Source organism: Herpailurus yagouaroundi, unplaced genomic scaffold, assembly GCF_014898765.1.
Source record: "Herpailurus yagouaroundi ecotype Mexico unplaced genomic scaffold, PumYag 28, whole genome shotgun sequence".
NCBI classification, from domain to species: domain Eukaryota; kingdom Metazoa; phylum Chordata; class Mammalia; order Carnivora; family Felidae; genus Herpailurus; species Herpailurus yagouaroundi.
In genome coordinates, this window is record NW_024412376.1 from 41,697,333 (window position 1) to 41,713,065 (window position 15,733).

The following is a 15,733-nucleotide window of genomic DNA, read 5'->3' on the forward strand; positions in this document are numbered from 1 at the left end:
TATAAAATATTTTTATAGTCGGATGAAACTTTATAAAGGCACAATCTTCCCAGTGGTTTGAATACCTTAGGTACTCATCACATTTCAGGAAGTCATAAGTAATGCTAAACACAAATTAAGTAACAGTAAAATTCTGAAAAGAACAGGGTCATCTTGCTCAACTAGGGAAAGGATGCAGCTGGTGGACAAGATGTCTCTTCACTGTTTGGCAGCCCAGTCAGCACCCAGCCCTCTCTGGATGAAAGGGAGGTACCTTTTGTGCACCATCTGGCAAGCTCTGCCTTCTCTCTCAAGGCATCCCCTCTTCCCTGAAGCTTTCCTCAACCTCTGGGCCTCACGCAACTGCCCTGATTTCCCAAAATCCTGAGAAACTGAGCAGTCGTGTTCAGGAAAAGGACAAAAAAAAAAAGAAAAAGTTATGATAAAAGAAGCATATAGAGAGGTAAACCCAATATGAAGGGTTTTTAAAAGAACATCATAAATGCTGCAGCACTATTTTAAAAGCCCTTAAATTCTTGGACAGCTGCCCACCTCAGATCAGTACGCCATGTCCTGCCATGCCAGAGAGAACATCTCCAGAATTCTGGCAGTGAAACACCACACAGTACTTTCCTCAGAGAACATGCACAGAAGTGAGCTCAGCAATTCTGGCCACAAACAGCACTCAGCTCCCAACTGGAGTTGGTCAATTTCACAGTCAAGGCTGGCAAAATGATCAATAAAAAGTATTCACTTGAAAACACTATTCCAAAAAAGTCAATTATTGGCCTTGTAAAGGGCATGACACATTCATTCACAGAAATTTCATGCAGGGGCTGGGGGGAGACACTCTGCCTTCCTGACCAGCCTTCTTTCCAGTTCCCTCCCCAACAACTGGCTTTAATAGCTATGTAGCTAGACACTGGTGGGAAATAACACAAACAGATACCTCCTTCTTCCCCAAATTCTGTCTGCCCAGAAGAAACTAGTGCTTCACTTCTATCTTTCCTTACTTGGATAACCCCTACTCATCTGTCAACTGAGGTCTGAAAGGACATCTCTACTACGCCTTCCCTGAATTCCCCAATAACTCTGTTACCACAAAGCATGCTTTGTGTAATCTCTCCCAAAGGACGGCTAACTACGCAAAGGGAGGAACTATGCCTTTATCTTTATAGCACTTGGCACAGTGTATGGGCACACACAGTATTTGTTGAACTATTTATATCTAAGCCTATTGAGGTATACAGATTAGTCATGTGTGTATACATATTCCTGATGGCTCACAACCAACAAAGAACTTGTTCCTTACTGTTGAGCTTCCAGTCTGATGACTTTATTCCTAAAACCCAACATCCTATTTTAACATTTATTTAAACATTTATTAAAAAAAAAAAAAAAAGGGGGCCGCCTGGGTGGCGCAGTCGGTTAAGCGTCCGACTTCAGCCAGGTCACCATCTCGCGGTCCGTGAGTTCCAGCCCCGCGTCGGGCTCTGGGCTGATGGCTCAGAGCCTGGAGCCTGTTTCCGATTTTGTGTCTCCCTCTCTCTCTGCCCCTCCCCCGTTCATGCTCTGTCTCTCTCTGTCCCAAAAATAAATAAGCGTTGAAAAAAAAATTTAAAAAAAAAAAAAAAAAAGCTTTTTAAAAAAATTTTTTTACCCTGGTCCTTGCCTTCTAAAACACAGATCAAAATATTTTTTCACATTTTAATGACTCAGTCTTAATTATGAACATCTAATTATTACAGTGCAACATTTAATTTAGGACTTCAGAAAACACTCATTGTTTTTGGTTTTTTGGGTTGTTTTTTTTTTTTAATATTTATTTTTGAGAGAGAGAGACAGAGCACGAGTGGGGGGAGGGGCAGAGAGAGAGGGAGACACAAAATCTGAAGCAGGCTTCAGGCTCTGAGCTGTCAGCACAGAGCCCGACACAGGGCTCAAACTCACAAAGCATGAGATCATGACCTGAGCCGGAATCAAGTGTCAGATGCTTAACCAACTGAGCCACAAAGGTGTCCCAACACTAACTGTTTTTAAAGATTAAGCGACCACTAAGATTTTGTTAAATTCTTAGAACCAAGTTTAGAATATTTCAACCTCTATGTTAGAGTTGTGATTTTGCATTCCTTTTTCTTAATATGTAGCTTTTTGCTGCTGATGTGTAATAATTATAAGTGAAACAAGAGTTTTTAAAAATTTCCCAGAATGCACGGGCTTCTATTTCAGCTACTTAAAGACTTTCCTCATCTGTATGTCACGTGTTGGAGAGGTATGAACTTGTTAAACCACACAAAGGTCCTCCTTTGTGTCTCTGCTCCACAAACTCCAGCTCAAACACAACTTCTTCCACAAAGTCCTTCCTGATAAGCACAGACTTAACCTCTCCCTACTCCATGAAACCCCACCTAACTTTGTATTATCACAGGAGAATAGACTTTTTGTAAGTTTATTTATTTTGGGGGGGGGGGGGATGCACACAAGTGGGAGAGGGGCAGAGAGAATCCCAGGCAGGCTTCACGCTGTCAGCACAGAGCCTCACTTGAGGCTTGAACTCGCAAACCATGAGATTATGAGCTGAGCAGAAATCAAGAGTCAGATAGATGCTTAACTGACTGAGCCACCATGTGCCCCAGTAGAATATATTGTAATTCATTTTTTACCAGTTATTCTCCAAGGCCATACTGAGCACTTCCTAGGGGAGGTATCTTTTCTTATTCAAAAGTTTAAGGCTAGTGTCTAGTAAGGCATCAAAGTTTTTTTTACTAAGCGTTCAAAGTTATTTAAAACAAAGGTAGCTAGGGGCGCCTGGGTGGCTCAGTCGGTTGAGCATGCGACTTCAGCTCAGGTCATGATCTCACGGTTTGTGGGTTTGAGCCCCACATCGGGGTCTGTGCTGACAGCTCAGAGCCTGGAGACTGCTTCAGATTCTGTGTTTCCCTCTGTCTCTGCCCCTCCCCTGCTTGCGCTCTCTCTCTCTCTCTCTCTCTCTCAAAAATAAACACTAAAATATAAATAATTAATTAATTAAAAAATTCTAAAAAAGGTAGCTGTGATTCCATGCAATTTTCATGGTTACAAAAAAGTGAGACCCCTGATGATGGAGATTAGACAGAAAGACCCAAAGAATACTAAACACTTTCATTTTTATTATTAATTTTGTTATAACTCATTGATAACTCAGGAAGTAGTACTATTTTAAAGGTCTTTTAAGGCTAATAGAAAAGTATCAGAAATCCTTAGTAAGGGAAAAAAGGAAGAAAAACCTACAGATTAAAAGAGACTTAGAAATTTATCTATCAAATGCAATGTGTTTGGATCCAGATTCAATCAAACCAACTGCTGTGGGGGAGGGCAGACTTTAAATGAGTATCAGAAAATTTTGAATATAGCCTAATTCCTTGTAATATTAAGAATGACGATTTGCTTGTCTTTAGGTGTGTGAAGGACACTGTGGATCAGGAAGAGAGTTAACCTTTTAGAGCTCTGTAGTAGGATATTTATGCATGAAACAATATAATGGGCTTTCTATCAAACTGTGGGGGCACGGGAGTGGGGAGTGAGAAGTATAGGAGAAACAAGATTGGCTGTGTGGCAATGGTTACTGAAGCTGGATACTGAGTACATGTCGTTTAATTATATTTCTCTCGGGGCGCCTGGGTGGCTCAGTCAGTTAAGCGTCCGACTTCGGCTCAGGTCATGATCTCGCAGTCCGTGGGTTCGAGCCCTGTGTCGGGCTCTGTGCTGACAGTTCAGAGCCTGGAGCCTGTTTCAGATTCTGTGTCTCCCTCTTTCTCTGACCCTCCCCTGTTCATGCTCTCTGTCTCAAAAATAAATAAATGTTAAAAAAAAATTTTTTTTAATCATATTTTTCTCTCTTTTTGTACATGCTCAAACTTTTCCAAGCTTAAAAGCTTTAAAAAAAAAAAAAGAAAAAAAAAAGCACGAGGTGTCCTTTTAATTCTATGGTTGGTCATAGCTGCTCCCTACCCCCCGCCACCAAACTGCCTTCTGGCTTTGAATAGTTTCCTGCTATGCAGGAGTCGCTGTTCCCACAAATGTGTTATAACATACTGTCCCATTCCTCCCTGAGGTTCCAGCCTTATACAGACAACATCCTATTTCTACTTCTACCCTATACCAGAAACCCAGCCCCATCATCCCCATCCTATCTAAAAGACCCTATCAACCCCCAACACAGCTGAAGATTACACCAAGATGCCAGCTATTAATAGCCCTGAGAACCACACTATCTGCATCTGACAGCCTGGAGCTAAGACCACATTCCAGTTTTTTGACCTAGTCAGTGCATCTCAAAGAACACAAAACAGAAATAGGACATCAAGACAGGAAGTAGTCACACAGTATTTTGGGGTGATAAAATCCAGCACGGGTCCACCTAACACTCTTCCCCTAAATGTCAGGATGCCTCACATAGTTCTCAGCTGTACAGGCCTCTCCTCACCACCCTACATATAGGAGTACCCTGCCCTACTCTCTGACTCTTTGGCTACTAACTTTCCTTCACTTTGATTTTTTTTTGTTTTGGGTTTTTGTTTTTTTTTTTTTTAGGTTTATTCATTTATTTTGAGAGCGAGAACGCACAAGTTGGGGAGGGGCAGAGAGAGAGGGACAGAGAGAGAATCCCAAGCGGGCCCTAAGATGACAACAGAGAGCCTGAAGCAGGGCTCGAACTCACAACCCACAAGATCATGACCTGAGCTGAAGTCGGACGCTTAACTGAGCCGCCAGAGACCCCTCTTTATTTGATTTTGTAGGACTTACGCTACCTGACCTATAGTACATGTTTATTTATCACCTTCCCTTCCTAGAATGCAACTTTCATGAGGAAGCTTGCTTGGTTTTCCTTTGTGTGCTCATATTCTAAACAGTAATTGAAACACTCAGAGATCAAATGTATATTTGCTGAAAGCTCAGGATCCCAGGAGAAATACAACTAAATACCAAAGAGGGCTGGGAACAAAAAAGTTGATACTATTAAATACATAAACTGAGTACACACACTTCCATCACTACCCACACACCCACATGTAGTACAAAGGTGATAGCATTATTTTTACCCACTATCACATTTAGACTTTCTTAAATGGCTGAAAAATTAGTGACTTGGGATCACACAAATAATGGCTGAAGATGTCAGTCTGTGCCAGAAAAACCTAACAGGACCACAGTACCTTCACATAACCTCTACAGTATTCACAATATAAACAAATCATCTCAGGATATAGGGTACAATGCAAATTAATTGGGGTTTTTAGAAGCCATATGTCACTGTCACTTTTAAATCAAAATCAGTGTCCTCCCACTACTTCTTTGCCTACTGCAACTACACTAGACAGAAATCCCACCACCGCCACCACCAAAGAGATTAATTACAGTAACATCTAGGAAGCTGACCAAAATGGCGGGTGATTCAGAGTGCCTGGTTCTGGCTCTACCTCTCAGCTACCATGTGATCTTGGGCAAGGTACTATGGCTCAATTTCAAGTGTAAAATAGGGAACAATAAAAGAGTCTCTATCATAGGTTGATCATGGGGTTGATATCCCTGTACCAGACACACACTAAAGGCTATCTTAGTTATCATGTTCAATATTATTATTATAAGCACTTCTGAACCCACTGGTACACTTATACTTTAACATAATTCTAGGTAGGACTCATTCTCAAGGATACAAAAAAAGCCAGTTTGTCATTTTTTTTTAACGCCTATAAAATCTGGTGAGAATAGATAATATATAATAATCTGGGAGCAATTCTCCTATAAATCTTTATTGAATGAATGAATCACAGACATTAGGAAAGAAGCTTTTAAGAAAAGTGAGAAACTATTACTCAATACCCTCAAAATCCATTGCTGAGCATTTTGTTAAATAAAATCATCCACTCAACGCACTCAGCATATAGCATCAAGCATGTGGAGAGTACCCAATGGAAAGTACTTATTATTCTTACTGTTGTGATCATGAACCTCAAGGCAAAGAGGGATTCTAAGGACTTCCTGGCCCAAATTCTCTCCCTCCACACAGCCTAAAAATCTATAAAAATATGATTCAGACTCTAACATTGCTCTGCTGTCCCTCTGCCTCCACATAAGCTTTTCTGCCTTGATCTTCTAGGTACATCAATGTTCTGCCTGAGACTCAATTTAAATGAAAGTGCTCCACTGCTAACAAAAATCTAGAAAGCACTGCTATAGTCCAACCCACTACTTTATGGATAAAGAAACCAGGCCTTGGTCTAGAGGTCCAGCAACTTGTCTAAGATCTCACCACAGTCAGCACCACTGTGGAACTAGAAATCCAGGCTCCTGAAACCTCATCCAGGGCTCTCCACTGCTAAGTGTTACTTCATCCGCAGATAAATGCATCAAAACTTCTACCAGAACCAGCTTCTAGACCCAGATTTTCTCTGCTTGAAGTTCAATTTATTAATTCACATCCCACAACTCACCATAATTTCTCTCTGTTCTTCCAGATTCTTCAAAAAATTAGAAAATTCACGTAAGGAAGCATCTATAAAGACAAAGTTACGATTATTTGGTAGCCAAAGCAAAGGAGAATAAACCAAAACCTCACTGTTACATACCTATGCAGCGTTCATCATCTGTCTCTGCGTCACCGATGAACTCAAATTTAAAGTCTCGGAGTGAATGTGCAAACTTCCGCTGGGCTGCTGAAAGACCTAGGAAGAAAGATTTAATGATTACCTGGGGCCTTGTTTTCAGTCCAGGCTTAGAAGAAATGTATTCATCCTAAGGTCACTAGAGCTGTCGGGCTCTTCACCCAACCCAAGAGGAGGCACAACCCAACTCCTTTGCCAAGGGGCCCATCACCCTCAACCTGGCATGCTCTGGGATGTTTCTGTCTTCCCTTCTACACTCTGGCACGGAACAGGTGCTGGAGACATGTTTACTCCCTCCCCACCCTCTTCTTCCTCAGAGATATAACTGCTTCACATTGTTCCCCAAAGCTCTTTCTCTTTATCTGCTCACTCAGGTCAGAACTTGCCCGATTCAAAAGTTCAGGCTATGATTAGGAATACATACACCTGATGGTATCTCCCAGCGCTGGAGGAGAACTGGCTGAATGCCATAGTTTCAAATATAAAAATATCAAAGCTCAAAGTCAGCCGGCCAGATGCCCTTAACTGACTGGCAAACTCCAGCCAGAGAAGCACAGAAGTATCAAAGAGTTTTCATAGCAAACAGCATCAGGAGGTAGCTGAAGGCCAAGCTTAAATGATGGAAAGAATTCATTCTGCAAAGACCTACACATTCTTATCTTTTTTTATTGGAGATTAATAGAAAATAGTAGAAAACTACATTGCAGTATCATTTACGATAGCCAAGATACGGAAGCAACCTAAATGCCCATTGGTAGAAGAACAGATCAAGAAAATGTGGTATGTATACACAATGAAATATTACCCAGCCATAAAAAAGGAAGGAAATCTTGCCACTTGTGACAACATGGAGAAATCTAGAGGGCATTATGTAACATGAAATAAGTCAGACAGAGGAAGACAAATACCATATGATTTCATTTACATGTGGAATCTAAAAAACAAACCAAACAAAAAGCAAAACAGAAACAGACTCACAGATACAGAGAATAAAGTGATGATAGCCCAAGGGAAGGGGGTTGGGAGAAGGATGAAATAGATGAAGGGAATTAAGAAGTACAATCTTCCAATGATGAAATAAGTAAGACACAGGAGTGTAAAGTACAGCACAGGCAATGTAGTCAATAACATTGTAGTAATTTTGTATGGTGACAGCTAGTAACTAGGTGTATTGTAGTGACCATTTCATAATGTATATAAATACCGAATCACTATGTTGATACTAATCCAGTTATTCCCCAATTAAAAAAATTAAATAAAGGGAAGTATATACAAAGATAGAAAAAATAAGAAAATGATGGAAAATTCTACTTCTAAAATAGGGTAACATTTATTTTATGGGCCATAGCACATGCTGTGTATATCTCATTCAATACTCTTATATAAAATAAAGATTATCTTCATTTTACAGTGGGGTGCTAAAGCTCAGAGATGTTAAACAATTTACACAGTTGCACAGCTACTACAACAGCAAAGGCTTGATTCTATTCCAGAGCTATTTGCACAAAGCCATGCCCTGGCCTGGATACAATCCTGCCACCGGTCTAAAGCACCTTTTAAGAAGCTGTTCCCTGACTCCCACACCGTGAATATCGACAGACTGTGTTAAAGTTTCATGTCAGGCAGATTAAGAAGTTGAAAAAAATAAAACACAATCTATAACTGCTGGCCAGAGTACTCACACAAAAGATAAATGTAGACAAGAAAGAGAAGCCAAGAATGTCAAAACTGAGGACTGTTTTTAATGAGATAGTAGAAGCAATTTTCTCTTTTAGTCATTGACTAAACAAGGAATAAAAGCAAAAGATTCTTATTTTTACATTATAAAATGCTACCTGATTTTTTTTTCTTTTACCAACTCTTTACCTCAAATCATTAAGTACAAAGCTCCCCCAATACCCTCCTGGACAAGCTGCTTTCTCTCACTTCCCAAACTTTCTGACAATGCTCCCCAGCTCTTTCAGCTACTGTCATGGTTTGGTTTTGCTTAATTTTCTTAACAGACTATATTTTTTAGATAAATTTTAGATTCCCAGCAAAACTGGGCAGAAGGTACAGAGACACCCTGCCCCCACATGTGCATAGCCTCCATCATTATCAACATCTCTCGCTATCGCGGCTTTTCAAATGTCATTCTTCCTCTATCTAATTCATGTTTAGTTCGCTTTTCTCAAATCCTTTTTCTCTTTAAAATAAAAAACTGAAAGACCGAAATGCAAAAGGTAAAAACCACAACACCTTTAGAGGATGATACAAGATTATAACTTCTTACCCTCAGCATATGGAACAAAAGCACACACCATAATGTAAAATGTGATGGACTGCAAGCATGGTGACAATTCTCCACCTGTCCCTGTAGGCACCTCTCTTTTTAATGTGGACTCTGCAGCTCCTCCAGCAATAGGTAGAGTCTCTCTTCCCACACCTTGAATGTAGGCTGGCCTTAGAGCCAGCAGGATGTGGTGAAAGTAACACTGTGCCAATTGAGAACCTCCATCTCATGAAATTTTGTATACCTCTACTCGACTCTCTTAGAACCCTCTGGCTTCTGTGTGAACAAGCCCAAGCTAGCCTGCTAGTTGGTGAAAGACTAGTGGCCCAGTGTCCCCACCCCCCCGCCCTCCCCCAACTTACTGCCCCATGGGTCAGGCAGCCAACCTGCAGAAGCAAAGCTTTCCTGCCTTTTATGAAGGAGGTAATCCAGATGAACTTGAGTCCAGACTAAAATAAATAAATGGCTGCTGTTTAAGCCACTACGTTTGGGGATGATTTGTTACAAGGCAACAGATAATACAGAAAGGTTAGTAAAATTTGACTGTGTTAAACTTGAAAAATGCTTAAGACATTAAAAAAGTGAAGATAAGCACACACCCAGGAGATGTAAGTAACAGCTATAAATCAATGAAGGCAGAAATTCTAATTAAAAAAAAAAAACTGAACAAAACACTTCAACAGGCCCTTCACAAAAGGAACTGAAGGAAATCTAAATGGCCTATAACCACATGAAAAGGGTGCTCAGACTCATTAGTGGTAATGAAAATGAAAAGCTCAACATACCTCAATACACTTACCAGACTGGCAAAAATTAGTCTGGTAAGTCCAGGTGTTGGTGTAATTCTGTGTTTGGAGCAACACAAATCCTCACATACTGCTAGCTAAGAGTAAAAATTGGTACACTTACTCTTTAAGTACTTTGGCATTTTCTAGTAAACTTGATGATACCCTACAATCCCAAAATTGTCCTTCTAGGTAAATTCCCAAGAAAAACTCTTACACATGTGCACTTGTAGACATATACTAGAAAACCCATAACAGAATGATCATAATAATAGCAAAAACTGGAAAAAACAAGTACCAAGTAACAACAGAACTGAAAATTGTATTACATTCATACACCATAGAGTAAAAATAACTTTCAATTCACAAGTCAACACACATTAATCTCACAACTTGGACAGAAAGAAGCAAGTCACACAGAAAAAATGCACACAGTATGATTCTCTCATAGAAAGTTCAAAATAAGCTACACTAAACTATATTCTGGGTTGCATATATAGGTCACAAAATTATAGAAAAGCAAGGGAATCATTATCTCAAAAGTCACACAATGTTTACCACTGGAGGCAAAGGAGAGCAATGCAAAGGGACGAAGGGATTGAAGGGATTTTAGCTCATAACCTAGGGGTGAGTCTACAGATACTTGCTTTAACATTCTTATTTAAAATGTACGTTTGTTTCACTTTTGCCATAATTTCACAATTAAAAATAAAATCTTTAAAACCATAAAAGAGTAAAACCTAGCAATTTAGTCCATTCCAAAGTAACTTTTTTCCATCGTCATCCAGAAAAACATATAATTATTCTCCAAGGCTTAACCACACTGGCGTGCTCTGGGTCACACATGCCAAACTCACTCCAGTCTGACACCCTTAAAATTGCTACTCGCTCACCTGAAACACTCTTCCCCTACCCCCACCCTCACCAGGCTGGTTCTCAACCCTGATGGCTCAGTCCATCTGTCTCTGATGGAGCCATCCTTCCTACCATTCTCTCCAAAACAAGGTCACCCGTGGTGCTTAATCCCTCTCTATTCTAATGCTGCTTTATTCTCCTCGTAGAACTTATTATCTGAAACTATCTTATATAGTCAGAACTCACTCAGGATTATCTATTTTCCCACTGTACAATATCACGTCGTGTCCCTGAGGCAGTAACTGACAGTCTTGTGCGTCACTATATCCCTGAAACAGGGACCACAATAGGATTTTTCTTTTGTATCTCATGCACCTACTTCCAGATGTTAATAGTTTGTGGGTTTATTACCATTTTTAATAACTTTATTATTCCATTTTACTAACGTTTGCTTTGTCAGTTCTCAATAGGGGCGTGTACATTGGTTCCATTTATGTGTATATATACATATATATATGTGTTTATATGTGTATATTTACTTATACATTATACCATTTTATATAGATTATTTATATAATATGTACAAACACTGGCATAAGTTATATTTTTCCCCTCTGGAGCTGTTTCCTGCGGTATTTGATCCAAATCACTAAGTCAAAATATACTTTAAGGACCATGTTTCATATGGTCATGGCATGAGGCTCTCTAGAAAGTAAAAAACTTAATCTATCAATTTTTTTAATATTTCATAATACCTAATTTCATTTTAGCTTAAAATGTTTATAACAGCAGATTAAATTTGGGTTCATTTGCACAGCCAGTATGATATTTCTCCCTGGGTAAAAAGCATGCTTTTCTCTCATTAAGTGCTAAGTATTGTAGTTACGTTAAAACTTTATTTAAGGGGCGCCTGGGTGGCGCAGTTGGTTAAGCGTCCGACTTCAGCCAGGTCACGATCTCGCGGTCCGGGAGTTCGAGCCCCGCGTCGGGCTCTGGGCTGATGGCTCAGAGCCTGCAGCCTGTTTCCGATTCTGTGTCTCCCTCTCTCTCTGCCCCTCCCCCGTTCATGCTCTGTCTCTCTCTGTCCCAAAAATAAAATAAACGTTGAAGAAAAAAAAAAAACTTTATTTTAAATACATACATATTTTTAATGTTTGTTTATTTTTTTGATAAAGCAAGCAAGCAGGGGAGGGGCAGGGAGACAAGGAGACAGAGGATATGAAGCAGGCTCTTAGCTGACAGCAGCGACCACAATGTGGGGCTCAAACTCACAAACCACAAGATCATGCCCTAAGCTGAAGTCACACATTCAGCCGACTAAGCCACCCAGGTGCCCCAATACTTTATTTTAGAATAAATCATTTTTCTTTCTGTTGACTTTTTTCTGGTGTTATTAGAATTCATGAGGCAAAATTTTTATTGTTTAAAAATTTGACCACACCAAACTCCATTCCATTTAAGAATCACAAATGTATCATGTTTATTTAGTATATTCTAAATGTATTTATTCTCCCATATAGTTTATACCTCCATAGACATCTTCTGCCTTTTCAAACATAATATGAAATCATGAGATAGTTCGCTATATTTACTACAGTCCCTTAAAGAAGCACAAAGATGTTTTATGCAAAGGATAATGTTTTCTCTTTCCGGTATCACTGCACATAAATCTCAACCAGTCTTTAGTTTTCAAGTTACAAAAGTTAGCAACATTCCTCTATTGGGGGAAGATGGTGAGGGGCCCACTGGATGGGAATGCCTTTACTGAGTGCCTACTCTTTGTTAACTGACTTACAAATATTACTTCATTTACTCCTTATCATCAGCCTGGAGAGTAGGTGTTGGTGTCACTTTTTTTAAGTTTACTTTATTTTTGAGAGAGAGAGAGGGAGAGAGAGAAAGCACGTGCAAAAGTGCAAGTGGGGAAGGGGCAGAGAGCGAGGAAGACAGAGAATCCCAAGTAGGTTCCAAGATGCCAGTGCAGAGCCTGATGCAGGGCTCAAACCCATGAACCTTGAGATCATGACCCAAGCTGAAACCAAGAGTTGGACGCTTAACCAACTGAGCCATCCAGGTGCCCCTGGTGTCACATTATTTTACAAATGTGTTAAGTAGGTTCAGAGACAGGTTAGCGACTTGATCAAGGTCACAGACCTCTTTAGACTGCTAGTAATAAGTCCTGGAGGCAAAGGATCCCTTCCCTAGTCTCTCAAGCTTCTACCAATGTCCCTTCCATTACATCATTCCGACTTTCAGAAGACAGAACATTATTCTCTTGTCCAGATCTCACCCAATTATCTGAACAGCTCTAATGCAGATTCTAACTAAATGGAAAACTCACAATCATGTGGCTCCATGCCCCCATCCTTTCCTGTCTACTAATTCCTCACTACTGTGAATGAAATACCTTCAAGGTGTGAAAGAAAATAAAGCACAACTAATGTAAAAGAATTCATGTGATTTGCACTCTTTCAAATGAACCTGGGCTCAGAGTCACCCAGACTAGAATTTTTAGGTCTTCAATCCACAGACAAATAGGAAGAAGCAGAGGCATATAACTCTTCCCAGGGCTAAGAGCAGTGTGAGAGATGAGGAGTTACATTTGAGATCTCATGAATTTGAGATGTAGCACACGTAGGGATCCAATCACAGTTTAAATCCAGGTTTGGAGAGCCTCCAGACACTGGCCCAAATTGCCAAAGCTCACCCTTGCTGATGATACAGATGAGAAACCTATCTTTTGCAGAATGCCCACCTATTAACCAGTTTTCAGTTATGACCGTGAACTCTGAGTCACATACAGGCACTTCGAAGGAGGTGAATGGGAAAACTCTCTGTTCGACTGCTCTACCTGACCCAGCCTGGCTCTGGTAATAAGGTCATAACCACTATCTCCGGCAACTCCCCACACTGTCAACCGAAGCACGAATGGGGACGCCTGAGGAAATGTGGCATGTTCTCTAATTCTGGGCTTGAGAAGAAAAATGAAACAGCAAACAAATGTGCCTTTCTTACTCATTAAATTTGAAATATAAGACTCTGCACAAGCCGTATCGGATGCTAAAGCCTTTTTTCAAATAGGCAAACTGCACCTAGATGTTCACATTCCTTTGCATGTAGAGACCCAAGTAACTAGTTTATCAAATATGCAAAAGCTCTGCCAAGAGAAGCTCTGCCACCCATTCTGCGCATCAAAACACGTACTAAAATTCTTCAGTGTTTTATTCAGAGAGGAACAGGGTACAGACTCGAAGAACTTCATATCTTCCATGCCAGATTCATGCCAAGGAAATAATTCCGATGTTAACCCAACTCAACTTGGAAATGAAACAAAATTCCTCTAGATCTGTAAACTGGCTTCATATTTTCCTTCTGTTTTCCAGATTTACAAAACTGGCAGCAGCGCTACATACTAAAAAAGCATTATGGCCTCTCTATAGGAGTCAAATAAGAAGGTTAACGACTCTCTTTGTAGATTTTTTAAAATAATGCAAACATCTCACAAATCCAAAATGCAGCCCTGAAGGCCAAATCACAGGCTGTTCCAGCAACAGCTCAAGGGCCAGCCTGGTCTCTGGAACTGTTACATTAAGACATTCCTGGCCCTAACTCTCCAATTCCAGCCCAACTGGAGTGTCTATGTAGTAAGGTCTTCTTAATCGTAGGAAAAGCACCATCTAAAGTCACTAGAATATTCTAGACCTAAATTGACAAATTTATGAAGTCAAGGAAAATAAGGTGAGTCCACAAAGATGCACGTGCCTCAGGAAAAAAATGCACAAACTTGGAGTGTAAGACTCAAGACCCAACATGGCACATTAACAGACAGCCAGATTCTGTTAGCCAAAATAATTACAAAGAGTACTTTCAAAGGGAGGGATCTGAACGCTGCAAAGAATCCCACAGGCAGGTCCACACTGGAGACCACCACCCCAATCTTCGCTACACCTTCTTCCAAGCTTCAACTGCACTGCACACATTCAGCAGTGCAAAGGGTCTACTCGGGCTAGGTTCTGTGTACAGAGAGAGTACCTGTCACTGAGCAGAGATTGCTAGCGATCACCCAGCCTACCAGTTTTCAAACTGTCTTGGGCCACACAATTGGTTGTTCAAAGAAAATCTTATAGTGAGAACGGAACAATTACTTGACACTTAAATGTATGAGTTTTCTGCTGCTGCTGTAACTAATCACTATAAATGTAGTGGCTTACAACACCACAAATTTATTGTCTTATAAATAATAAAGATTTTTTGGAACCTTTGGCCTGGACGTCAGAAGGCCAAAACGGGTCTCACGGGGATGCATTTCTTCTGGAGGCTCGAGGGGAAAACTGTTCCCTCGCCTTCTCGAGGCTCTAGAGGTGCCCAAATTCCTTGGCTCACAGCCACCATCCCCCAGTCACATCATTCTGACCTCCTTCTGTCACACAGCTTCTTGGACTCTTAAAGACCACTATCCTAACCCAGGATAATCTCACCACCACAAGGCCTTTCATCTCATCTGCAAAGTCCCTTTTGCCATGTAAAATAACATACTCACAAGTTCCAGGAATAGGAAGAGACCTCTTTGGAGGGCCATTAATCTGTCTGCCATACCTTATAATGTCAGGTACTCTCCTGACCACTTTACATTTATTGATTCCTTTAAGTTGTCCTTCATCCCATCTGCCTTCATCTCATTCCTATACTTCCAGGAATCCAAGTGGCCAGAATTTCAGTGTTCCTTTCTCAGCGTCCCCGTTCTTCATTCTACACATCCACATTCTACTCATTTACCCAAACATTTGCCAGGCACGGTGTTCTAGACACAGAGCATACTGCAACAAATAAATCACACCAACTGGAGTGAGAGTGGGTGACAGGCCAAAGTGAGAGGGGGGAAGGAGAAGGGGAATAGAGAAGACAAATAATAAAACATAAATTACATAGGACATTGGTAAGCAGGTAAGAGCCATGGAGAAAACTGAAGAAAGGTTAGGAAAATGGGAACATCTGGGGAGAGCTTGAACAGATCTGAGCAGATGGCACAGAAAAGATGGTATCGAAGCAAAGACTTGAATGATGCAAGAAGCAAGCCACATGGATAACTGCAGAGAAGACTTTCCAGACAGAGGGCACAGTCATGAACAGACCTGGTGTAGGACAGCAAAAGGCTAGTACTGCTGATGCTGACTGAGGTGGGGCGGCAGAGGGGGGGG

General features: G+C 40.6%; 1 protein-coding gene across 3 annotated transcripts in view; it reads right to left on the reverse strand.

Annotated features, from left to right (window-relative positions):
• ARHGAP10 (Rho GTPase activating protein 10) overlaps positions 1-15,733 on the reverse strand; it is a 339,539-nt gene that overhangs the window by 248,785 nt on the left and 75,021 nt on the right. For 2 of the 3 annotated variants that reach the window (XM_040472772.1, XM_040472753.1), the window contains exons 2-3: positions 6,588-6,683; positions 6,453-6,514 (exon numbers count right to left, since the gene is read on the reverse strand). In XM_040472772.1, the coding sequence (XP_040328706.1) occupies positions 6,453-6,514; positions 6,588-6,683 (158 nt within the window). Of the gene's footprint in view, positions 1-6,452; positions 6,515-6,587; positions 6,684-8,895; positions 8,942-15,733 lie in introns of those variants that run through there. The other variant, XM_040472763.1, reaches the window with a different exon arrangement.